General features: G+C 28.3%; 4 protein-coding genes and 1 non-coding gene across 8 annotated transcripts; 3 read left to right on the top strand and 2 right to left on the bottom strand.

Moving 5' to 3' along the window:
- The first annotated feature begins 288 nt into the window (after positions 1-288).
- LOC130666429 (organic cation transporter protein-like) lies at positions 289-7,212 on the top strand. 3 transcript variants are annotated; one of them, XM_057467418.1, is made up of 10 exons: positions 289-440; positions 956-1,135; positions 2,684-2,973; positions 3,501-3,604; positions 3,817-3,971; positions 4,054-4,222; positions 4,607-4,950; positions 5,334-5,641; positions 5,726-5,865; positions 6,741-7,212. In XM_057467418.1, exons 2-10 carry the CDS (start codon positions 1,114-1,116, stop codon positions 6,775-6,777), a joined length of 1,569 nt encoding a protein of 522 aa, XP_057323401.1. In that variant the 5' UTR covers positions 289-440; positions 956-1,113; the 3' UTR covers positions 6,778-7,212. The 3 variants fall into 3 exon arrangements, with proteins under 3 accessions (XP_057323401.1, XP_057323399.1, XP_057323398.1); XM_057467416.1 differs by having other exon boundaries at positions 306-440; positions 853-1,135; XM_057467415.1 differs by having other exon boundaries at positions 346-440; positions 850-1,135.
- A 2,519-nt stretch (positions 7,213-9,731) lies between these two features.
- Positions 9,732-14,518, top strand: LOC130666655 (organic cation transporter protein-like). 2 transcript variants are annotated; one of them, XM_057467844.1, is made up of 11 exons: positions 9,732-9,805; positions 9,877-10,009; positions 10,347-10,484; positions 10,573-10,615; positions 11,750-12,039; positions 12,512-12,615; positions 12,736-12,890; positions 12,974-13,486; positions 13,584-13,891; positions 13,981-14,120; positions 14,388-14,518. In XM_057467844.1, exons 5-11 carry the CDS (start codon positions 11,782-11,784, stop codon positions 14,410-14,412), a joined length of 1,503 nt encoding a protein of 500 aa, XP_057323827.1. In that variant the 5' UTR covers positions 9,732-9,805; positions 9,877-10,009; positions 10,347-10,484; positions 10,573-10,615; positions 11,750-11,781; the 3' UTR covers positions 14,413-14,518. The 2 variants fall into 2 exon arrangements, with proteins under 2 accessions (XP_057323827.1, XP_057323826.1); XM_057467843.1 differs by lacking the exons at positions 9,732-9,805; positions 9,877-10,009; positions 10,347-10,484; positions 10,573-10,615 and adding an exon at positions 10,740-11,061.
- A 739-nt stretch (positions 14,519-15,257) lies between these two features.
- On the top strand, positions 15,258-18,789 carry LOC130666654 (organic cation transporter protein-like). Its single transcript, XM_057467842.1, has 8 exons — positions 15,258-15,569; positions 16,127-16,416; positions 16,831-16,934; positions 17,185-17,339; positions 17,423-17,935; positions 18,033-18,340; positions 18,430-18,569; positions 18,671-18,789. The coding sequence occupies exons 1-8, from the start codon at positions 15,548-15,550 to the stop codon at positions 18,705-18,707; spliced, it is 1,569 nt and encodes a 522-aa protein (XP_057323825.1). The 5' UTR covers positions 15,258-15,547; the 3' UTR covers positions 18,708-18,789.
- LOC130666657 (epoxide hydrolase 4-like) lies at positions 18,647-22,755 on the bottom strand. Its single transcript, XM_057467845.1, has 6 exons — positions 22,168-22,755; positions 20,925-21,049; positions 20,267-20,539; positions 20,038-20,192; positions 19,707-19,955; positions 18,647-19,099 (listed from the first exon to the last, which is right to left on the bottom strand). The coding sequence occupies exons 1-6, from the start codon at positions 22,375-22,377 to the stop codon at positions 18,918-18,920; spliced, it is 1,194 nt and encodes a 397-aa protein (XP_057323828.1). The 5' UTR covers positions 22,378-22,755; the 3' UTR covers positions 18,647-18,917.
- Positions 22,756-24,348: 1,593 nt separating this feature from the next.
- On the bottom strand, positions 24,349-24,430 carry Trnal-aag (transfer RNA leucine (anticodon AAG)). Its single transcript has one exon. It is a non-coding gene; the product is annotated as a tRNA-Leu (tRNA).
- Positions 24,431-25,317: the final 887 nt, after the last annotated feature.

The following is a 25,317-nucleotide window of genomic DNA, read 5'->3' as shown; positions in this document are numbered from 1 at the left end:
AATTATAATAATTTAGTTTACCGATAACAAAAAAAAGAATTGATAGCTGATGATGTTGATGTCTATCAATTGTCGGTCTTAATTTGTATCGATAATTGACGGAATTACGACAATCGATAGTACTGCTCGTGAGTTATAATTTAATTGGTAGTTGAATAAAAAAGGGGAGTAATACGAAAAATAATAATAACAATAATAGGACACAAGAATAAGATGGGGAATAATGCCGTAGATTTTTTAATATAAAAGCTTTGCATGTCGGACCATAGTCTCAAGAATTTCTATATTTTATCCCCCACAAACCGGCTCTGAGACTCGTCGCCTCATATATATTTCTCATATTTATTCTATCGGTCTTAGTTGTACGGGAAACACTCGACGCTCTATTGCTCTATATCATTTAGACAATACAATAAAAATTTTATTTTTAATTTACTAGTGTACTGTCTTTATTTTTTTAATTAATTAATTGCACAAATTGTTCTTCTTAAATTTATATTTAAATTTCAAGTTATTTCATTTTATCCTCATTAGTATCCTTAGAAATTTTTTAATACTCCTGCCCTACTTACAATTGGAGCAATTGAAAGTATAAATTTTTTTTTTCAAATTCAAATATTTTCAATTAATTAAAATTTTTTTTTTAAATATTTAAATTTAAGAAGAACTTGAAATTTAAATTTTATTCGCTCAGTTAATTTTTTGAAAATTATTGACAGTGTCAGTCAGCGAATAAAAATTGAAAAAAAAATTGTATATATATGATATATATATATATATATATATATATATATATATATATATATATATATATATATATAATATAAGTTAATTCACGTGTGGGATTAGTAGAGTGCAGACGATATTTTAAACCCGGAAGGTTCGAAGGAGAGACGAAGGAAGAAAATAAGCGGTTTTGCGGCTGCATTCTTTTTATTTTTTATTTTTCCGTTAGTTCGCCGGTATCCGTTCTGCAGGTAACACTGATCGTGCACATACATTGTATACAAGTTGTACACAATAAATAAACGGTGTTATTTTTTAAAGAAGAGTTCAATTATATTTAACTTGTCGGGTTTTTGAATAAACATTTAATTGTCTGTTAGTAAAAAAATGACAGACACTCCGAAAAGTGGTGAGTATATTTATAAGTACATCTATTTTTTAATTTAGTTTAATTTCATCATAGACGCGCTAATTTTAAAGCCACGCGTTCGGCTTCGGTTGCGTCAGTTATTCAGTCAACTCATGTGTAACATTTAAATGTACTTGCTAGTCATTCTCTGTGCACTTTTTTTAAAATTATTGTTCTCGCGACAATGCCTGCAAATTATCTTTTTTAAAACGATATGTTATCGCATCCTTTTTATTTGCTAACTATTGTTCGCAAGAATAGTATTTTATTGTCATATTTTACGAGTGTGAATGTAGCAGACATCAGACAAATTTAAAATTATAAATCATTTAAAAAATGGACTTATTGATTTCAAATTTTTTAAATGCTCGCATTTTTTTTTAAATTTATTTTATTAATTAACTACTCGATTTATTAATAATTTCAAATTTGTCTGATGTCTGCTGCATTCAAACTCATATATTTTTTTATTTTAGAAAGATAGTTTTTACTTCGTGATTTATGAGTTGATAAATTTATAGAGATAATTTTTTTTTTTCATTCATTTTTTTTTATTGTTTATGGAGTCGAAAAAAATTGTTATTATTTTTATTTTTACACGTGGCTACACACGTGTAAATAATATGATATTATGTATATATATATATATATATATATATATATGTGTATATGCTGATTAAAAAAATTCTTTTGCATTTTTATCATGATATTTTTTTCTACTATCGAATTAAATGCGCACGCTATATATTATATATGTAGACGATTATTATTTTTATTTGCTAATAAATAATTATAATAATAAATTATCTTAATTTTATAATTTTAGTAATAAATCAAAATAATTTATATGATAAAAATAATAAATAACTGAAATAATAATTTTTTTATAATTTTATTGCGATATAAAAAAAAATATCAGTGAATTTAAATATAAAATTTTGATAATTTTATTTAAAAAAATTTATTTATAAAATAAATTATCAAAGCAACAAAAATTGAACAGAAAAAAAGGATTTCTTGGGACGAGTAAAAACTTTTTGGGCCAAGAAATTTTTTTTGCTGGGTAAAGTTAAAGGGCGCAGATTAATTAATTTTGACAGTAATTAATTAATTAACGAATAAAAAATTTGATGTTGTTTGATTGAATAGAAAATTACTATTGTATTTATTTACTTTCTATGAATATCGATAATTTATGGTGATAAAATACTATTTTTATCATTAAAAAGTAGAAGATGCAGATAATTTTAATTTTTGATAAAAAAAATATCTATGAAATTTGTGGCAACACGAAAATTATAAGAAAGTTACATCAGGTATTTTTATATGTTAATTATTGTTTGAGATAAAGAATAATAGATTAGTAAGATAATAATTTTTTTAATTAAAAAATAAATGATTAAATTGAGTGAAAAAAAATACTAAATTTTTGGAGTAAAAAAATTTGCAATTTTCACAGCGGGAAGTTAAAAATAATTTGAATTTGTGAGCACGTTGTGTTTATTGTTTGTTAGAAAAAAAGTATTGCTAATAATTATATTTTTCTAGATTACAAACCCCTGGATCCCATTCAAGATGCGATGGGAATCATGGGACCTTGGCAGATAATTATAACGATTGCGATTTCTCTAATAAACTTTCCCGCAGCCTGGCATCAGCTTTCGATAGCCGTTCTCGCACCTGGACAAAATTTCACGTGCATATCACCGGCGCCAATTAATCCCAATGATTCGATTATTAAAGCATGTTTCATAAAAGTAAATCATAGTCTGCCAGCGGTAAAATGCACTGAATTTGCTTATGATCAGAGTGTTTTTAAATCTACTATCATCAGTGAGGTAATTTTAGTTTTATATTCATATTTACATACAATTCATTTTTTTATAATTTAAATACACTGTAAAAAATCGGGAGTGAATTCGGATTTTATTTGAATCTGTATTTACTCCGAATCGGAGTTTCGGAGGTTTAGAAAAAAATTATTCCGCAAACGGAGCAAATAGGAACTTTTTTTTTTATCGGAGAAGAATTCTGGAGTTTTAGAAAAAATTACTCCGCATATGGAGTAAAGAGGGAGTTTTTTCCAGCGGAGAGATTTTGAAGTGATCTAGATTTTATGCAAATCTGCATTCACTCCGATTCAGAGTTTTTATAACAAAATAAACTCCGGAGCAAATTTTACTCCGAATCGGAGGTTAAATTTTAAAATTCCCCTTCGTAGTGAATTTTACTCCAAGGAGATCAAATAAATATACAGTTTTCCGCTCCGCATTTACTCCACAAATTTTTTACAGTGTAAAATAAAATAAAAAATATATGAATATTCATTGAGTTAATTTATTAAAATTTGAATAATTATTTACAGTGGGATTTAGTATGCGACCGCAAAGGTCTACTGAGTTTAGCACAACCATTAACACAGTTCGGTATTCTCGTTGGTAACATGGGCTTTGGTATAATTGCCGATAAGTAAGTATACTAATAATAATTATAATTTATCACAAATGTATCTATATATAACAAAAAAAAAGTTAAAGATAGCTCATAAAAATGTAAATTGAAAACAACATATACTTGACCCCGAGATTGATCTCAGTTGATTTTTAAAATTTGTCTGATAAATTTAATAAAATTAATGAGCACACATTAATCCTAATATTTTAATTTATAATTAAATATAGGGTTGGTCGGAAAATTCCTTTGATGATTGCGGTGGTTGTTCAAGCGGTAGCAGGAATTATCAGCGTATTTATGCCAGTGTATGAATTATTTTTATTCTTAAAATTCATTTCCGCTATCGCCACTGGCGGTACTATGCTAATTAGTTTTGTTGTTGGTGAGTTTTATTTTTAAAATTTATAATTATTTTACACAAAAAATTTAAATACAAGTAATTTACTAAATAAATTTAATTACAGTAATGGAAATAGTCGGGATTGAATGGCGTTCAAAAATATCAACGCTCTTTCATATTCCGTTTTTACTTGGATTCCTAAGTATTCCATTAATTTCATATTTAACTGGTACATGGGATGGTTACTGGCTAACAATATCTATTCCACCGTTTTTATTACTATCCTATTACTGGTAATTTGTTAATTATTGTAATGATAATGAGCGAAGAATTTAATTAAAATTTTAAATTACAATTCGCGTCACTAATTCTAAAAATACTTATATTATATTTTATATTTTATAGCTAAACCCTGGTGGAAATTTTTCGGAATTTTCTCTGAAAAACTCAGTTCTAAAAATTTAGAAACTTTTTCAAAGTTCTAAAGACTTTTTCAGAAAAAATTCCGAAAAATTTCCACCAGGGAAAATTGAAAAAAAAAAATTATACGCCCTTTTGGTTTTAAATTTAGTGACTAAAACCAAAAAGGCGCATAAAATTATAAGTATTTTTGAATGATTGGAAGTGACGCGAATTAATTGGTAAATTTTTAAATATTAAATTTAATGTCAATTTAGGCTGATACCCGAGTCTCCACGATGGCTATTAGCTGTCGGTAGAGTTAAACAGGCACGCAAAGTTTTGATGGAAGCAGCTAGAAGAAATAAAATATCCGAAGATAAAGTAACCGCGGCAATTGAAGCTCATGAAAATTTAATAAATAAAGATAACAATACTAATGTCGACGGCGATGGTGAACAAAAAACCTACAATGTTATTGATCTAGTCCGTACACCGAACATGAGGATAAAAACTCTGTGCATTGTTTTTAATTGGCTTGTCTGCGGTATGGGATTCTTCGGCATCGGACATTATCTTGGTCATGTAGGAGGGAACGTATTAAGTAATCTCGCGATTTCAGGTACCAAAATTTTTTACTACTTTTAAATTTAATTTTAAGAGATGTCGGGTTTAATATTAAATTTTAGTCTATCAATTAGTTTGCGACTGCGTTTATTTTCTTAAGGATCTTAATTTTTGAGTCATGATATCAGCACCCATTGAAATATAAAAGTACCCGGGAAAAAATTAATTAGACTTAATGAGATCAACTGCGCAATTTAAATATCCAGTGAAACTCAATTCTTATTTCATTTTAAATCCGTTATATATGATGGGAAAATATTTTTTTCCGAGCTTGTAAATACGCGGCATTAAAATAAATCCCGGCATCGATTGAAAAAAATTTTAATTTGATAATTAATTTATTTGTTGACCTTAATAAATATTTTTTAAAATTTTCAGCCGCATTCCAGCTGCCAGGTCTACTACTAGTTTACATTTTAATTTCGCGCGTATCCCGTTTAAAAATTTTAATAACTTCGAATGTAATATCAGGAATAAGTTTACTGTTGATTGTCGCATTTTATCACAATTACACTGTTAAGTTGATATTAGTAACGATCGGTATTACTGGGATGACCATAAGCTTCCCCACTATTTATTTGTACACCGGCGAATTGTTTCCAACAGTTGTGAGGAACATTGGCTTCGGAGTTTGCAGTGTTGCTTCAAGATTCGGCAGTATTGTCGCACCGTTTTTAATTGTTGCTGTACAGTATTCACTCATTTATTTTTTTACAAATATCATTATTCAATTAATCAGGAATTTAAGTTAATTAAGTTATTGTTTATAGATTGATGAATTAGCTGAGTGGATAGTGCCAGTTGTTTTTGGTGTCGGTCCTATTATTGGAGCTGGTCTCTGTTACTTCTTACCAGAAACAATGGATTGTAAATTACCAGAAACTATTGAAGATGGGGAGAATTTCAAAAAGTAAATACTTTTTCAATATACCAGCATAGAAACAAAGTTTTAGTGTCACTATAGCCAGTGGAAACAAGATAATTTCAGTCCAATGCCGCGAATTAATATCAGCAAACACGTAAATTGCGAATGTCTTCAATCTGCGGACAGAAACAAACTTGTTTCGTCCCTTAGGAAGAAACAATGAGTATATTAAACGCCAAGGGAGGAAAGTAGGACATTCCAACCCACGTGTATAATTGCCTACCCGAGCTAAAGACGAATTTGTCACCAGATCTGTACCTGAAAGTTTAAATTTTTGCTTCTGTTTGTGGGAAAAATGGCACATGCGCTAATTTTTATCATTTTTTTTCTCATAAAGGAAAAGAATGAGTTTCTTCCCGTTAAACAGGGCAGGAATTTAAACTTCCGGCACAGGTATGGTGAAAAAAACTTCTCTGCCCGCTGACTGAAGACCTTTGCAATTTAAACTCTGATACTTGTCATTTATTTAATAGTAATTTCAGACCATTAATTTTATTTACGTAAATGACAGTTCTGACTGTGATGAAGTTTTATAAAAATTACTGTCAATAATAAATAGTATTTATAGTCTCTGCTTAATTATAAATTGCAAATGACAATTTACGCTTACGCTGACAGTTGATCGCACCATTGGTCTTAAATTAATTTGTTTATGACTGGTTGCTGACACTGAAACTTTAAGTTCCAATGCAGGTAATCATAAAAAAATATTGTAACTCGGGATAAAAGACGAATTCAGACTGCGGGTGATGTCAGCCAACCACCCTGGTCTGAAATCCTTTTGTTTCTTTATTTGTCACACAATATACTATTAAATTTATTAATAAAAAATTATAATTTATACTTTTATTTTATTGCAGGAAAAATACTAGTACTCCACTTGAGGCTGTAAGTTAAGTTGTTAAGACATCAATTAAATGTCTTTAATTTAATCATTTTCATTATAAAATTATCATTCGTCATTATTATTTTTTAATTTAAATTTCATTTATCGAAAATTATATTTAAATAAATTTATAACTTTAAATTAAATAATTTATATTTTCTTTTATAAGTTCTTATAATTAATTAATTAATCATTAATTATTTAAAGTATATTGTTCAACTAATAATTATCATTGTTATTAAAAATGTTTCCATGACCATATATAATTTAAAGATCGTTAAATTTCCTACCTCAGTGAATTTTTTTAAATTATAACTTTTAAATTGTCAATTTTTTTACTTTTATATTTTCTTATTTATGATACCAAGTATTTAAAAAAATGGCACTTAAAAGTATATGTATCCTGTTGTTAGTATGTCAAAATATACGCTTAGATCACGATAAAAGTTGTTCTTATTTTCCATTACTGTAATAACTAATAATTAATAGAAATAATTTTTAATAACTGACCAAATTAAACGGTCAATAAATTTATCAAGAGAAATTATAGATCTGGCTTTCTGTAATTTTGCGGACGGTTAAATCAGTATCAGGCAGGAAATTTATGCGGGTGGATAATATTATGGGTGTTTTAGTATGTAAAATTATAGTAATAGGCAATTAGTGTTCGTTTTGTTTAACTTGATAGTCTAATGTTACGCTGTATGACCTAGATGGAGATGACTAGATTAAATTATTCGTCTGGTAAAACACTAACGACACCATTTTTTTCTGTGTTGGATCGAGTACTTGATTTACATATTTTTCTGTCCTACTTTTATTTCAAAATCACGCTGCGTTGATTTTATTCTTTTGCTATTTTTACTTCACATCTCAATTGCGAAGCAGAGATGTGATCTGCTGCTGATTACGCGGTCCCGGCTCATTCACTCACGTAAATATTATATTTACACATTCAAATATTCTCAAGTGGAACAACATTCGTACCATTTTAAAAATAATTTATTAATTAATAAAACGAACACTGATAATAAATTTCAAGTCGATTTTTTTTAATTAAAAAAAAAAAAAATACAAAGAAACCGGTGATGTCTGTCAGTTTGTACGGATGTTGGTTAAGAAAATTTAAAAAATCTGAAAACCGCCTCAACGAGAAGTTAAAAAAATTTTTTAAAACTAGAATTCAAAATGGACCTAATCACTGGTAATTTTCTTATCTCTTTAGATATAAATTTTTAATGAGGGACATTATAAAAAAAGTATGTTCATGTTGGGAAACAGTAAGTCTCAGTTTATAAAGAAATGAATGTATTTTAATATTTTAGGCTTAACAAAATTTTCGTAAAATTATAAAAGCTCGAAATTGCTGAAATTACATGAGTGTGAATGTAGCAGACATCAGACAATTCATAAATTTGAAATAAATGAATTAAAAAATATTAATTTTCATTAATCTAGATACGCATTTTAAAATTTTTATTCTACATATATTTTATTTATTTACTTAAAAATTAAAAAAATTGCCATTTGTCAGTTACATTCACACTCATAACTTTCAGCAAATATTTTTGATAATATGTTTTTTATTTAGTAAACAGAATTTAAATGAATTCCATTTTCAATTAAGAACCTGGTCTGTCTTATCAACTTGTCTTATATTTGATAATGATAAAAAATTTTAATAGTTAACTCAATTGATTTTTAACAAAAATTATAAAACATTTAAAAAATTTTAAAAACTACTCACTTTGCCGCCATTTTACTGCTTTCTTGTCAGCGACGAGCACTTCCACAAATTGATAAAATTTAACTACAGATTCACTGAATATATAAAATTTATGCAACTGATTGATCACAAAACTTAGATTTTCACTTAAAAATAATTTTAATTATTCTTAGACATTTAATTACGTTTATTCTTGCATTTAAATTTCAACAACGAACCCGGCGCACAATGATAGGAAAAAAAGCCAGCACTGAATTTAAAAGCTCACATTCACTGACACACTTCATTTATTGTTTCAGAATAAGTTTTGGTCACTAAATACTTTATAATACTTAATTAGAGATATAAGAATTTAATATTATAATAAAAAAACTAATTATCTAAATAATCAGTCGCGAACGACGACAGAATCAGCCCGGACATTGATTGAGCTTAAGGCTTCTGCGCATGTCCATTTCAACCGTCGCCACCGCAGCGCCTTAAAGTTCACGACGCGCTAATTTTAAACTTTAAAATTTTGAATTTCAGTGTCGTAGTTCCAGACGCTGCCGCTGGTATTCAGCGCCAGTGCGAATTCAAAGTCAGGAGTCGTGCATTGTTCTGAAACTGTCATGGCTGCGGCTGCTTAGCGAACATCTCTCGTGTAAGCTCCATTAATTTATTCATTTAATTAAATTTATTAGTAGTATTTATAACTAAATTATATTTTAATAAGTTCTTACAAACGTAAAGAAATATCAGAAATAATAATTTCTAACATACATTTATTTAGTCCTTGATAAAATATTAAATTAAAAAATGAATGATACTGAAGTTAGCTGTCGTTTAATAATTTTTTAATTTTTTTAAAGATGATAAATTACAAAAAATATTCGAAAAGCTCCGGCTTGAAAAATGACAGCTAAAAATTTTTTAATCATTTTCTTAATTAATAATTAAGTAATTAATTATTATTATTGTTTTCAATAGTCATCTGAACAATAATTTTTATTATTTGTCATCAATTTTTTACTTAATAATTTTTTGAATTTAAATTAAAAAATTTAATTTACTAAATATCGATCTTGAATTTTTAAAAATAATTATTTTGTTAAATTAATCGGAAAATTATAATTATTTTTCAGGTCTTTAATATTTTTTTAAAAATCTAAACAGAGATTTTTTGTAACTGAGCTTCAATTGTTGGAAACAAAAATGGCCGCTGAGAAAATAATTCAAATTCTGAAACTAGATGTCAGCGCCACAGCTTATGAGAGTCGCCGTTAAAAGGACGACCGCAAGCAGAAGCCGGTTAAGTTGACGGCTTTGTCTTGGTAAAAATTAATCATTTAATTATTTTTCATCATTTATTTAAGTATACAGTAAATGATTTATGTCTTGACAGCTTCATAAGTCATCAAGTTTGATACGAATGACTGGATATTTAATATCAAGAATATATTTGATATATATTGGATATCTTGAGTATTTACTTGCTCGAATGATAGCTCATCATCATTTTCTTCATTGATGTTTGGGTAATTAATTTAAATTTTATTTATTATCTTATTCTAGCAAATTGAAAAAAAAATTATTTTCAACTGTTCGAAATATTTTATGATACTCAAGTTAGCAGACGTCTAATAATTTTTTAATTTTTTTGCAACAAGATAAATTACAAAGATAAAATTTTTCCAAAAAATTGCACCTACAGCTTTTTGAATTTTCTACATATGGATATTTTTTTTTTATTGATTTATTGAAAGAAAAATCTGAAAATTGTTAATTGTCTTCTAACTTCAGGATCATAATATTTTACGCAGGGCTTAAAATTAATTATTTTCTCTTATTAATTATTTTTTATGAAATTTCCAGTTGGTGCAAAAATGCTTTGAGAAGAAAATAAACTTCAGTGAGAAATTAATTGGAGTAAAATTAATTTATTAATTCCGATCATCATGGATCTCCTGTGCTGGTTCCGGATGGTGGAAGCGCAGAAAGACGACCGCCGAGGTAAATTTTTTTTAATTCAATGAAAGAAATAATTTAAAATTCTTATTTTATTTTAAAAAAATATTAATTTTGTTTTTTGTTGTTACAGAAATTGAAAGAATTGTCTCCTGCTCTGGATATTTCTCGGCGTGGTAAGTGACTTTCTGCATGATATATTTTTTTACTGTCATAAGTTTTTTTTATTTATTTTTTAAAAAATATATTCTCTTATTTATCAATTGATATAAATCAAAAAATAATCTCGGTTACTACAGCTTCAATATTTGTATTAATTTCGTACTGATATGAGTGAGTTAATATAAAAAAATATGAGTTCATTCATGCGTGAATAATTAATTCAATCTAGTTGATAACACGTCAAGAAAAAGTATTTTTATTCAGCCTTCAGTTAATCGGTATTCATTGGACAGGTATCATATTAAAATTGAAATTATTATATTGTACAAGTTCGGCTGACGATAATTGCACTACAAATGGGATTAATTCGGCAGTTTGAAAAAAAATAATTATTAGTATTGTTATATTTTTTATAAAATATTTAATTCGTTATTCGCAATGACAGGTAGCGAAAAAATCGGTGAGCGCAGGTTTATTAATTTATAAATTTTATATTAAGTAGAAGACCCAGTACCCGATCAGGGAACTAGTACCCGATCACTCATGTATTTGTGTATCTATAATTAATAAATATATATTATACATATTTGGAAATACATAGAGTGATCGAGCACTAGTTCCCTGATCGGATACTTCTGATCTAGGTCTTTTATTTAAGATCAGACTATTTTCAAATCGAATGTTGATCTGATACACCCGAGTGGCACAAAAAATTGTTGACTTTTTCATGAATTTACGGCGGTAATTTGTTACCTTGTAACCAGTTGCCAATTTAAATAACGAAAGATCAAAATTTTTTTGTACTGCTTGGGATGCATCGAAATAAAGTCAGATAATTTGTATTGAAAAGACTTAAATTTGTTTGCTAACGATTGATTATGTCATATTTGCCGATCATTAGTTATTTATACTATATTGCTGATATATTTTTATCATGTGTCAATAATAGAATACTTATAAAGTCGATGGGATTTTGGGTTTTTCTTAAAAATAAAATAAATCATAATTTCCTCTTAATTTGATGGGTCGAAAAGGTTAAAAAGACGTAGAAAAAAAAATTTTTCAGCGCCAAGAAATTCTTTTTCTGTGTATAAGTTGCGTTCTGTTTTGAAAATATAGAATTGATTAAACATTTTTTTTTCTTCAAGAAAAAAAAAGTCTAGATCCCATCCAGGACGCAATGGGAGTTATCGGACCGTGGCAAATAATTATAACTATAGCGATTTCGTTAACAAATTTTCCCGCTGCGTGGAATCAACTCGCGATAGCTGTGATCGCGCCTGGACAAAATTTCACGTGCATGTCGCCAGCGCCAATCGATCCCAATGATTCGATGATCAAAGCATGTTTTGTAAAAGTAAATCATAGTCTGCCGGAAGTAGAATGCACTGAATTTACTTATGATCAAAGTGTTTTCAAATCTACTATCATAAGTGAGGTAACTTCAGTTTAAATAATTAAATTTTTTCATTAAAAAGTAAAAATGAGTTTTGATTCATCAAATATATAATTTTGAAAAAATTGTAGTTGACTTACATGCAAGTTTTAGCGAAAACGTGTGAGACACGTGAAACTTTATTAATATGAACAATCATAGCTCCGCAAATACGCGTAGTAATAATAGTAAAATAATTAACCGTGGATTGGTGTCAATTAACGACGCATTAGATATAAAAATAATTATTGTTATAAAAACTCAAAGTAAGACTGCGCTGTCTACTTAAAATTCTTCCGCTATAAAAATGATTAAATTTTTGGAAAGATAATCGCTGTTTGTTTATAGTCGTCATTATAGTAAATATTATTAAAATTTTATTCACTTTTTTAAATTAAAAGTGAAAGAATTAAATTTTATAAAATTGAGCTTGAGAAGTGAATTTTAAAAATATGAATTTATTTATTTATCGCAGTGGGATTTAGTGTGCGAACGTCAATATTTATTGAGTTTCGCTCAGCCTTTGACCCAACTGGGAATTCTCATTGGTAATATGGCATTTGGTATAATTGCCGACAAGTAAGTACATTTATAAGATTAAATAAAAAATTTTTACAGTATAGTAACTGTGTATAGACTTTGAGAATTGATGGAAAAAAATTGTAGTAATAAAATAAAAAATAATTTAATTGATTGTAGGGTCGGGCGGAAAACTCCATTGATGATTGCAGTGATAATTCAAGCTGTGACAGGAATCATCACTGCATTTATGCCACTCTATGAATTATTTTTGTTATTTAAATTCATTTCCGCCATTGCCACTGGTGGAACTATGCTAATTAGCTTTGTCATTGGTAGGTTTTGTTTAATATGAATAGTCAATACAAGTAATTACAATTGGGATTGATGAAATATTGAAAAAAAAATTTGATTGCAGTTGTGGAAATTGTTGGAGTCGAAACGCGTTCAAAAATTTTGACACTTTTCCACATACCGTTTTTACTAGGATTTTTGAGCGTTCCATTATTTTCTTATTTAACAAGAACATGGGATGGTTATTGGTTGACAATATCTATTCCGGCGTTTACGTTATTGTCGTTTTACTGGCTGATACCCGAATCTCCACGCTGGCTATTAGCTGTTGGGAAAGTTGAACGGGCACGGGAAGTTTTGGTAAAAGCGGCTAAAAGGAACAAAATATCTGAAGATAAAGTCACTGCGGCAATTGTAGCTCATGAAAATTTATCAACAAAAGACACCAACACCTTCAATGATAACGGTAGTGAACATAAAACCTACAATGTAATTGATTTAGTGCGAACGCCAAACATGAGGATAAAAACTCTGTGTATTGTTTTCAATTGGTTCAAATGTGGGATGGTCTTCTTTGGTATCGAACACTATCTCGGTCACTTGAGTGAAAATGTGTTAAGTGATCTCGCTATTTCAGGTATCATTATTTTTTACGAGATTGAAATTTAATTTTGAAAAATGTTAATGATTGATATATTTTTTAAAGTTAATAAATATTTTTGAATACTTTCCAGCTGCATTCCAATTCCCAGGGCTACTACTCATTTATATTTTGATATCACGCGTGTCACGTTTGAAAATTTTAATAGGCGCAAATATTTTGTCGGGAATAAGTTTACTGTTGATTGCTGCATTTTATGATAATTATACTGTCAAACTCATACTAGTCACAATCGTTATTACTTGCATGACTTTGAGTTTTCCTACAATTTATCTGTATACCGGAGAACTGTTTCCGACCGTCATAAGAAATATCGGATTTGGAGTTTGCAGTGTCGCTTCGAAATTAGGCAGCATAGTTGCACCATTTTTAGTTGACAATGTACAGTATTTATTAACTTACTACTGATTATTATCCTAATGAATTATCGGTATATTGACTCTCTGAAATAAATTTTCTACCTGCTGTAGATTGATGATTTAGCTTTTTGGATAGTACCAGTCGTTTTCGGTCTTGGCCCTATTATCGGTGCCATTCTCTGCTACTGGTTACCAGAAACAATGGACTGTCGATTACCCGAGACTATTGAAGACGGTGAAAATTTCAAAAAGTTAATATTTACATAAAAAACATTTACTTATTTAAAAATATTTAATCTCTAATATAAATCACGCTAACAACAGCGATAACCAAAGTGATATTCTTTATCTTAGTCGTAGTTGTTACCTAATAGTGTTTGAATTTTTCATTTCATTCATTGAAACAAATAATTCGAAGACTTCAAATGTTCAATGCGACAGCCCGAGAATTAAATATTTTATTACTTTCCTGAATTTTTAATCACATAATTAATATGAATATAATTTTTTGCTTACAGAAAAAATAAGGAAACTCCTAAATAATAATTTATTATTTTCACGGAGTCATGGATCTGTTCATTTTTTATCTCACTATTTTGTACAACTAAATGTTAAATAATTACATTTATTTAGGATATTTATTATTAATTTATTAATCTTTCGTTAGTTAAATTTGTTTGCTAATATTTATAATAAAGTTTAACAATTTATAACTTTTATTTACTCTATTTAATAATAACTCAAAAATTATTTTCGAAACACAACTTAAGAAAATTCTTTGTTTTAATCCCGACTGATTTCGTCGCTTGTTATCTATACCGAAAAATTATTGGCCAACGAGATCTAGGGTAGAAGTACCATTTGTGGCCACTGCCCCATTTTCGGACACTTAATACTTTATTTTAATTAATGAAAAAGTATAAAATAAAATTTCCTTTTAATAGTGGGATAAAAGTATCTTTGAACACATTTTAAAAATTAATTTTGTCACTGCGTCATATAAAAATTATTTTATTTAAGTTTTTCAAGTGTCCAAAACTGGCCAAAAACGGTACCTCTACTTTTTTTTTTTTTATCAATTCACTAAAATGTGTTAACGTTTACGAAAATACTAAAATGTCATCATTTATCATAATTGACACTTACTCATTACTTTAAAAATACGAGATTGTCTCATTATCGTCGGAATTTAAAAAAATCATAAAATCTGATGTTTGAATAAATAATATAACTACTTAATACTCAGACGCTTATATCTAGGAGTAATTATTATTATTATTCGACGTCAGAAGTTGATAATTTAGGTATAAATACATACTAATACGTGTACTGATATGAGCGAGTAATTTAAGAGATAATTAGTCTATGCTACAAATAGTTTATTACCGTGTAGTGAGGATTTGTAGTACAGTGTAGTTTATACCTGCGACTGGGAAGCAGCCGGAAGAGATCGAGTAAATCTAAAGTACTGACACTTCCGGCTGCATTCTCAACAAATTTAGTGTTAGTTTGTATTTAAACTTGAGTATTACCTGATTTAGTACCCACGCATCCTTTGAGCAGGTGAGGCCTGGCACATTCGCCACCCACCAGTCAAACTTTATGTTACATAAATCTGGTTTATCAAAGTGGTAAAATAATTCATTATAACAGTCAGTGTCGTCAGTGATAATTTATAATGGCAGATACTCAAAAAAGCGGTAAGTATTTTTTTTTTTAAATATAAATTTGTGAATGAACATGAGAATTTTAAAATACAAGACTTTTTTGAAGGAATTAATTGAATATTTATGACGCAATCTTTAAAAAAATTTATTTATTTTTTAAAAAACAAAATGTAGTTTTTTTTGTAGAAATATATGAAGAATTTGCTGTCGATTAATAGTTCAAAATTTTTGTAACAGAAAAATAGATAAATTGTGATGTCAAAATATCGGTTATGGCATCAGCAATTTTTAAAAATCAATTGTTTATTTTTTTTTTTACACAATTACTGAACAGAAATTTTTCATCGGCAAACAGGCAACGAAAGTCTAATTCTGTATTTAATGTAAAACTAAAAATTCATATTTATGTTAAAATTTTTTTAGATTCTTTGAATTTTTAGTCAAGATCAGACAACTTTCAAATCCTGTAATTTTGAGTCTTGCAATAATTCACTCAGGGCTGAAATTTTTTTTGCTTTTTAAAATTTAAATACTTGGGAGCGGGAAATATATTTTGTTGTTTATTAATAATTAATGTTTTTTTTTTTAAGGCTTAAAAATCATAGATCCTGTTCAGGATGCGATGGGAATCATGGGGCCTTGGCAAATAATGATAACCATAGCAATTTCTCTCATAAATTTTCCCGCTGCGTGGAATCAACTCGCGATAGCTGTGATCGCGCCTGGACAAAATTTCACGTGCATATCGCCAGCGCCAATCAATCCCAATGATTCAATGATCAAAGCGTGTCTTGTAAAAGTAAATCATACTTTACCAGAAGTAAAATGCACTGAATTTACTTATGATCAAAGTGTTTTCAAATCTACTATCATAAGTGAGGTAAATAAAATGTCAATAAATTAATGAAAAATTCTATTTACTGGCAATAGAAAACTAAATGGCCATCGTAATTTTAAAATAATGTCGGATATTCAGTAATCAAATAACGTTTTAGATGTATAATATACTTTTTATTTTAAATTTGTTATCAAGATATAGATAAGAAGGTCGTTTAGTACTAATTGTCATGATAAAAAAAAAAAATGATGAAACTTAAAAAAAAAAAAAATAATGACTTATGTCAATAGACAAGTAAAAATAGAAATATTTATTTACATAATAAAAAACAAATATTTGGTAAATCTTTTCTACAAACTTTTTTTGCGACTTTATGATTGAAAATTGATTCCATTTATTATAGATAATTTTGATGGAATCGAATGACTTTTTTTAATTAAAAATAATTGTTTGCAGTGGGATTTAGTATGTGATCGAAAAATACTATTGAGTTTAGTACAATCGTTAACACAACTGGGAATTCTTATTGGTAATATGGTATTTGGTATATATGCTGACAAGTAAGTTCATTAATTAAATTATAAATAATGTAGTACACATTGTAAAAAATGGAGAGTGAATTCGGAGAGTTTACGGATTTTATCTAAATCTGAATTAAATAAATAAACAGTCATCTGCTCCACATTCACTTATGATTTAATCCGCAATCACTCCAAAAATTTTTACAGTATAGTAACTGCGTATAGACTTTGAGAATTAATAGAAAAAAAATTGTAGTAATAAAATAAAAAATAATTTAATTGATTGAAGGGTCGGGCGGAAAACTCCATTGATGATTGCAGTGGTAATTCAAGCTGTGACAGGAATCATAACTGCATTTATGCCGCTCTATGAATTATTTTTGTTCTTTAAATTCATTTCCTCCATTGCCACTGGTGGTACTATGCTAATTAGTTTTGTCATTGGTAGGTTTTGTTTAATATGAATAGTCAATACTAGTAATTACAATTGGGATTGATGGAATATTTAAAAAAAAATTTGATTGCAGTTATGGAAATCATTGGTGTCGAAACGCGTTCAAATATATTGACACTTTTTCACATACCGTTTGTACTAGGATTTTTATGTGTACCATTATTTTCTTATTTAACAAGGACATGGGATGGCTATTGGTTGACAATATCTATTCCGGCATTTACGTTATTGTCGTTTTACTGGCTGATACCCGAATCTCCACGCTGGTTATTAGCTGTCGGGAAAGTTGAACAGGCACGGGAAGTTTTGGTAAAAGCGGCTAAAAGGAACAAAATATCTGAAGATAAAGTCACTGCGGCAATTGTAGCTCATGAAAATTCATCAACAAAAGACACCAACACCTTCAATGATAACGGTAGTGAACATAAAACCTACAATGTAATAGATTTAGTGCGAACGCCAAACATGAGGATAAAAACTCTGTGTATTGTTTTCAATTGGTTCAAATGTGGGATGGTCTTCTTTGGTATCGAACACTATCTCGGTCATTTGAGTGAAAATGTGTTAAGTGATCTCGCTATTTCAGGTATCATTATTTTTTACGAGATTGAAATTTAATTTTGAAAAATGTTAATGATTGATATATTTTTTAAAGTTAATAAATATTTTTGAATATTTTCCAGCTGCATTCCAATTCCCAGGACTACTACTCGTTTATATTTTGATATCACGCGTGTCACGTTTGAAAATTTTAATAGGCGCAAACGTTTTGTCGGGAATAAGTTTACTGTTAATTGTTGCATTTCATGAAAATGATACTGTTAAACTGGTACTAGCCACAATAAGTCTTACCTGTATGACTGTCAGCTTCCCTACAATTTTCCTGTATACCGGAGAGCTGTTTCCGACAGTCGTAAGAAATATTGGATTTGGAGTTTGCAGTGTCGCTTCGAAATTAGGCAGCATGGTTGCACCATTTTTAATTGACAATGTACAGTATTTATTAACTTACTACTGATTATAATTCTAATGAACTATTGGTTTTTTGACTCTCTGAAATAAATTTTCTACCTGCTGTAGATTGATGATTTAGCTGTTTGGATAGTACCAGTTATTTTCGGTCTTGGTCCTGTCCTCGGTGCCATTCTCTGCTACTGGTTACCAGAAACAATGGACTGTAAATTACCCGAGACTATTGAGGACGGAGAAAATTTCAAAAAGTTAATATTTACATAATAAATTTTTTTTTATCACTTTATTTATTACAAAATATTCAATTTTTCAAAACTATATTTAACATTAATTATATTTTTTTTTATAGGCAAAGAAAGCGAACTTCAGCGAAGTGTCCAATTTAAATCATTAATGTAACATATGTATATTTGTATATTTGTTTGTCACAATAAAAGTGTTTTATTTTACATTTCTATAGTAATTATTTCTACTAAAAATTTCAATAGTGAATTGAAGTAAATCTCCAATCGGTTTCATTTAAAAGCGGCGACAAATTTTCAGGAGTCAGTAATAACTGAAATTTTTTTTGACTTCATTTTATTATGTTGTTTATGTTATAACGTTGTTGTATGGCCTAGGTAGAGTACTTTATTTGGCAAGCTACTTATAACACCATTTGTTTTTTTATGAACAGCATCAAACACTTGGTTTCCGTATTTCACGGTACTACTAAGTGATCCAAGCCATGTCGAAACTATACTTTTGCTATTATTTTTTTCATTCTGCACTGGAGGTCCTACACAAAATTATTTTCTTTAATTAAAATTTACCAAAAAAATATTGTTTTTTTATCTATTCAATAATAAAGTAATTTTTTTGAAATTGAATAATTTTTAAGAAGTTGTGCAATGAATAAATTTAAATTTATTGATATAAATCTTTTTAGAATGATAAACATGAAAGTGCCTTTTTGAAAAAATAAAAAATTTTGCTCATAGCAAGTTTTCAAAATTCAAATTAATTTCAAAAACACATTGGAATTTTATAGTATGATGCACACCTCTGATTCAATATGTGTTAAAATTAACAATTTATCGCGTTACTAATTCCAAAAAGTCTTATATTTTTATACGCCCTTTTGACTTTAGAAAATTCTCTAAAGCCAAAAGGACATATAGCTTAAATTATACGCCCTTTTGACTTTCAAAAAATTTTTTTCCAATTTTCCAGGTGATTCTTTCCAATTCCAATGATCAGCATTAAAAAAAAAAACAAAATATTCTCCCTTTTGGTTGTAAACTCAGTGATTAAAGCCGAAAGGGCGTGTAAAAATATAATTCCTTTGAAATTAGTGCCGCGATATAGTTACTTAAAAATTTTGTATAAAATAATGAAATTCTTACCAATGAGAAAATTTAAAATAACTTGATTAACGACATCAGGATTTTCCTGATGTGGAAAATGTTGCGCGCCTGTGATAACTTTGATGTTGGACCTCAAAACGTATTCTGAACTTCGAACGATACTCTCCAGTGAAACCCAAGGATCTGAATTGCCGACTATGAGTAATGTCTGATTGACCAGCGGTTCGTTCGAATTCACACGAACGAACGGCAAATTGCGGTAATAATTTATCGGCCCAGTCCAATCCTCTGTCGTATAATTTTTAAAAAATTATTAATTACTTTAATTTGAGAAGTTAGAAATCATTTTTTTGTAAATTCAAATTATTACCTCTCCTACTAAATGCATATTTATAAGCTTCGACATAATTTTTCTCACTTTTCTGATTTGCCTGCAGATGTTGAAACGTGTTATTGATAATAGATAAATCCTCTTTCAGTGCATCTATTTCCGGTAAGAAAGGTAGCCTACTAAAATGCATCCATCTAAAAATTATGTTAATAATGATAATAAACATGATAATAATAATAATAATTATTATTATAGCTGATGCTCATACTTATGAAAAGATTTATTTTTTGATAACTCAGCCCAATAAAGATTTGGGTGTGGACTAGATATTGCAACAAATTTATCAATTATTTCACTATGAAGCATTGTCATAAACCAGCCTAATAAACCGCCAAGATCGTGGCCAATTATACTGCAGTTATCAACTCCAAGTGTTGAAATAAATTGACGCAATTCATTTATCAAAACTTCCATTCTGTATGATGTTCTTCTCGTAGGTTTATCACTGTCGCCAAACCCTTTCAAATCTAAAGCAATTACCCTACGGTACCAATTGAATAGTTATCAATTCAATTTATCTATTTATTAGGAACATTATTATTTTCATGAACTGTAAAAAATCGGGAGTGGATTTGGATTTTATTTCAATTTGAGTTCGGTCCGTCACTCAAAGTTTCAGAGATTTTTAAAAAATTCCCCCGCAAATGGAGTTTTTTTCAGCGGATTGATACGGATTTGTATTCAAATCAGAGTCTACTCCGATCTGGAGTTTTTATGGTGAAATAAACTCTCCTTCAAAGTGAATTTCACTTCGAGGGAATTAAATAAAATCTTCTGCTCCGATTTCACACCGGATTTAATACGCGGTCACTCCGAAATTTTTTACTGTTGAAATTAAATAATTTACAATAAAAAAAAAAATCTACCTATAGTGTTCTGATAAAACTGGTAATTGTTCTCTCCAAGACAGCCAGCAGTCAGGAAAACCATGTAATAATAATAATAACGGTTTATATTTTTCTCCTGTTTCCACATAATGAAATTTTATACCCTGCAATTATTAATTTTTTTTCAATCAAATTAAATTCTCTTTTTTTTTTTAGAAAGGTATCAATCTTCGACTAATTATTTTATTATTCAGTAAACGTTACTACCATTATGATTCAATTGCCTCTTAAATTAAATCTTTCACTTTTAACTCTTAAATCGATATTTACTTACTGAATTAATAGCTTACTATCCATATATTTTTTTTTTGTCTACTTAAATTAATTACATACGCGTAGCTAAGTCTGTAAAAAAATTTTCAATCCATAGTCTAGGTTCTCTATTAATTTACCTCAGGTGTAAGCGGTTGATTTTTTTTTTTTTTTTTTCTAGATAATTTAGAGATTTTCATTGAGAAAAAATGCATAGTAATTAATTTCAACTAATTTATATTATTAGTTACATAGAATATTAAATTACATATTTTCTAAAATAACTATATTTATATATTTAACAAATAAAATTTTTTTCCAAGCAATTGAACATAAGGTATTTTGTAAAAAAAAAAGAAAAAAGTAAAAGAAAGATAATTTATTATAAAATTTCTAAGACAAGAAATTATATATATATATATATATATATATATATATATATATATATATATATATATATATATATATATATATATATATATATATATATATATATATATATATATATATATATATATATATATATATATATATATATATATATATATATATATATATATATATATATATATATATATATATGAACACAAAAAAAAATAAATACCGAAAAAAATTGAAATTGATTGATACCTTTCCATACATTAAATGAATTTATAAAGATTTTTTAAAATATTACAAACAAAAAAAAAAAAAATATTTAGTATTTATTCAAGTGATTGGAGTGTTTTTGGAATGAATGCATTTATTTTTTTTATCAATGACGATTCGAAACGTCACGATTATACGATCATACGAGTTTTAACAGTCAATTGCTGAAGATTTATAGCAATTATAATTTTTTATCGCGAGGTCAAAGTGTTTATGGAAAAAATGAACTAAATAATTATTGTTGTTGTCTTTTAATTTTTTTATTTATTAATTTATTTTTGTTTGTATGTGACACTGATATAATAATTGAGTGCAAATGTACCTTCAATTTAACGTAAGAATGTTTACCGAGACTATTATCGACGAGACAAGGCGGCGGTTTATCGCGTTGGTGCATTCGGAAAAAATTTTTACGGTCCCATGTCCACTTAAAAAAACACTTTACTATTACATATAATCCGTATACAAAACAGAGTAAATGTAATTTCGTTTGTTCCCATAGCGAAATCTGGACTATTTCAACTTTCGTCATTATTCTTATTTTCTCACTACTACGTAATTATTTTTTATCGCAAAAATTATTTTTCCACTTCACAGTACCGCATTTATGATTTTTAAAAAAGTGTCAGTTAATCAAAATTGAATGATTTTTATTGCTGATTAAAAAGTTCAAACACATTGTAATCGTAGTGATAAATTTCTTAACTTATTTTTCTTTAACACCGATCAACTTTTGATAGATTTTATAAAAAAGTTTAATTGGTAGAGGTTGCGATCAATCATTTTATTGAATGAATTAAAAAAAAATTTTTGGTTGAAAAAATATTTAAGTGACAGTATTGGAAAATAATTTTTGACACATTACTGAACGCTGAATCGGCTTGGACTGTGACCACACAACATTTAGTACTGAAGCACATGAATAACGTTATCAGGATTTTTGACCCGATCTATAGATATCAACATTAAAGAAAAAAAAAATTTAGATAAGAAAACAATCGTTGATTTTTTATTTATATACAAATATTTACGACTACTTTTTGTTAAATTTGGAAAAAAATTCACTTTTGGAAAAATCAAATTATACTTTTTTTTTCGTTTTTCGAATTGATGTTCTAGAACTGACTCAATAATAAAAAAAGGTCATTCGGCATCCGAAATGGAAGTAGATTTCTTACGATAATTGTTCCACTTTTAATAAGTATATGTAATTTAATAATCACCCATCAAAAATTTTCAAAGATATAAACAATGGCATTATCACCATAACACATAAGTCAATTATGTGAGTTGAAACCCTTATTAAAAGTCGAACAATTATCGTAAAACAAAAAATAAAAAAAGGAAAATATAGCTTTTTCTATCGGCTATCAAGTTCTTTTTACGTAATAAGGATAGATATACCCGTTAAAAAGTTATTTACGAAAAAAACCAAAAAAGTAGAACTTTTCGTTTTTTTTTGGAATTTCAAATGTTCACCATTTCTAAACTAGTTGACCGATTTTGCTCATCTTCGAACTTAACCAAGCTAATCGTTCATAGAATAAGTGTACCAAGTTTCATTGAGGTCCGTTAAAAATTGTGGCCACTATCGTCGCAACATGGCGCGTTATATACATATATATATATATATATATATATATATATATATATATATATAAACTTTTGAACCAATGGTATTTTTGGAACCTACTCGATGAATTATGATAGATTATGGCAAAATTCTTTGAAAATTCCACCATGAGGACAAATGCAAAAAAAAGATTTCTATGAAATCTACTAAAAATATGAGTTTAAATGTAACGAAACTTAAAAAAAACGTCATCTTTTTTAAACGAGAATAAAGTATGAAATACATGTTATAAAAGAATGAGTGTATGCCATTCGTTATTAAATTTTAGTTTCATATATATCAGAATATTTGATTACAATTCCATTTGGTTGGTTTCATAACACTGTAGAGATATATATAGCATTACTCTGAACTTCTCTGCTCAATATACTCGGATATTTTTTTCCTCGACTGACTCTCTCGTTTGTCAGTCGCAACTTTCATTCGTAACTATAAAACCAGGATAACGCCCGCGGGTCCACGTGCTACATAAACTTTCTTTGTACTTGGTCCCTTCTATTTCATTTTATCCCCCATTTAACTCTTTTACAATCTCAATTTCCAATGTTACATTCAATGAAAAAATTACATTACGTTTAATTTAAATAACTGACGTTTCAAAGAATGATAGAGATCCATTTTATATCTGTAATGCTTTTTTTTAATTATAAATCCATTTTCATTATTTTATACATTTCATGTATGTTTTTCTGTGTCTCCTAGTGTATGTGATGCATTTAATTTGTCTGGGATAGATGTAAACATTTTTCAGATAAATTAGCTTATAAAAATATACACGTATACATTTTTAGAGTCCATAAAATAAATAGTTGTGTACAAAAATACATAATTTCGATATAAAGATAATTTTTTTTTTAATTTCAAAAAATTTGGCAGCGGTGGGATTCGAACCCACGCCTCCGAAGAGACTGGTGCCTTAAACCAGCGCCTTAGACCGCTCGGCCACGCTACCGCAAATGATTTTTTCGAGAGGCTCTATTTAAACTTAGGCATTATTTTCTAATAGAAATTCACGATTTTCTTGTCTAATACTAATTAATTTGTTTTAAAAAAAAAGTAAATACATAAATTTTTCCGATTGGAGTAGAAAAAAAATTTTTAGAGTAAAAAATTTTGGAGTAAAATTTTAAAATCTATTTTTTATTAAAAAATTTTGGAAACACAGCTTACGAATTTAAATATTATTATTTATTATGCAAAAAAAAGACAGAAAATTAATATTTTAGTTGATAAAAATTTTGGAGCAGAAAATTTTTTTCTGAAAAATTAAATTTTTCTATTACAAATCCAAGTGCATCTGTGTCGCCAAGTACTAAAGTGAAACATACTCGACACCTGGGTACTCTCGGGTCTCTGTTCTCGGGCGGAGCTTTGGATCCGAGAGCTCAGCATCCCTGTCTATAAATATATATATAGAATACTACACCATATCTACGAGTTCTCGACGCGTGCGCATTTATCCCCATACACATTTATCCACCCGATCCACCGCGTACCCATGCCACCGTTATAACTTTACCTCCCCATGAATTCCACACTGGCGAATATATTTCGATCCGTGTCACGTAATCGGAGAACGTGCACCAGCCCTGCAAAAAGAGACAGAATCAATCCCTCGATATTTTTTCAACCCTCTTTACTTGTACTCTATTTCTATTACTATTTGTTATTATTATTTTTCTTCTCTTACTTTTTTCATTTCTTTATCACTCGATCCCTTATCGGACATCCGGCAGCCATTTTGTTGCAACTTAATATTCTTCGCAAATATTTTTTTAATTCCCACAGCTTCAAATTCTCAATTATTCGTTATTTCAATTGATATTTACTTATATTCAA

This window comes from Microplitis mediator, chromosome 4 (genome assembly GCF_029852145.1).
Source record: "Microplitis mediator isolate UGA2020A chromosome 4, iyMicMedi2.1, whole genome shotgun sequence".
In the NCBI taxonomy this organism is placed as follows: domain Eukaryota; kingdom Metazoa; phylum Arthropoda; class Insecta; order Hymenoptera; family Braconidae; genus Microplitis; species Microplitis mediator.
This window is presented reverse-complemented; position numbering and strand designations above follow the sequence as displayed.

What these genes read in the sequence shown, in the direction of transcription:
- LOC130666429 (XM_057467418.1), top strand. Translation starts at nt 1,114, where the DNA reads ATGACAGACACTCCGAAAAGTG. An exon ending in GACAGACACTCCGAAAAGTG is followed by an intron (nt 1,136 to 2,683) that starts GTGAGTATATTT and finishes ATATTTTTCTAG; the next exon opens with ATTACAAACCCCTGGATCCC. An exon ending in AATCTACTATCATCAGTGAG is followed by an intron (nt 2,974 to 3,500) that starts GTAATTTTAGTT and finishes AATTATTTACAG; the next exon opens with TGGGATTTAGTATGCGACCG.
- LOC130666655 (XM_057467843.1), top strand. Translation starts at nt 11,040, where the DNA reads ATGACAGGTAGCGAAAAAATCG. An exon ending in TTTGGTATAATTGCCGACAA is followed by an intron (nt 12,616 to 12,735) that starts GTAAGTACATTT and finishes AATTGATTGTAG; the next exon opens with GGTCGGGCGGAAAACTCCAT. An exon ending in GCTAATTAGCTTTGTCATTG is followed by an intron (nt 12,891 to 12,973) that starts GTAGGTTTTGTT and finishes ATTTGATTGCAG; the next exon opens with TTGTGGAAATTGTTGGAGTC.
- LOC130666654 (XM_057467842.1), top strand. Translation starts at nt 15,548, where the DNA reads ATGGCAGATACTCAAAAAAGCG. An exon ending in TTTGGTATATATGCTGACAA is followed by an intron (nt 16,935 to 17,184) that starts GTAAGTTCATTA and finishes AATTGATTGAAG; the next exon opens with GGTCGGGCGGAAAACTCCAT. An exon ending in GCTAATTAGTTTTGTCATTG is followed by an intron (nt 17,340 to 17,422) that starts GTAGGTTTTGTT and finishes ATTTGATTGCAG; the next exon opens with TTATGGAAATCATTGGTGTC.
- LOC130666657 (XM_057467845.1), bottom strand. Translation starts at nt 22,377, where the DNA reads ATGACGAAAGTTGAAATAGTCCAGATTTCGCTATGGGAACAAACGAAA. An exon ending in AAAAATAAATCTTTTCATAA is followed by an intron (nt 20,193 to 20,266) that starts GTATGAGCATCA and finishes CATAATTTTTAG; the next exon opens with ATGGATGCATTTTAGTAGGC. An exon ending in TATTTTAAATTTTCTCATTG is followed by an intron (nt 19,100 to 19,706) that starts GTAAGAATTTCA and finishes AATTTTGTGTAG; the next exon opens with GACCTCCAGTGCAGAATGAA.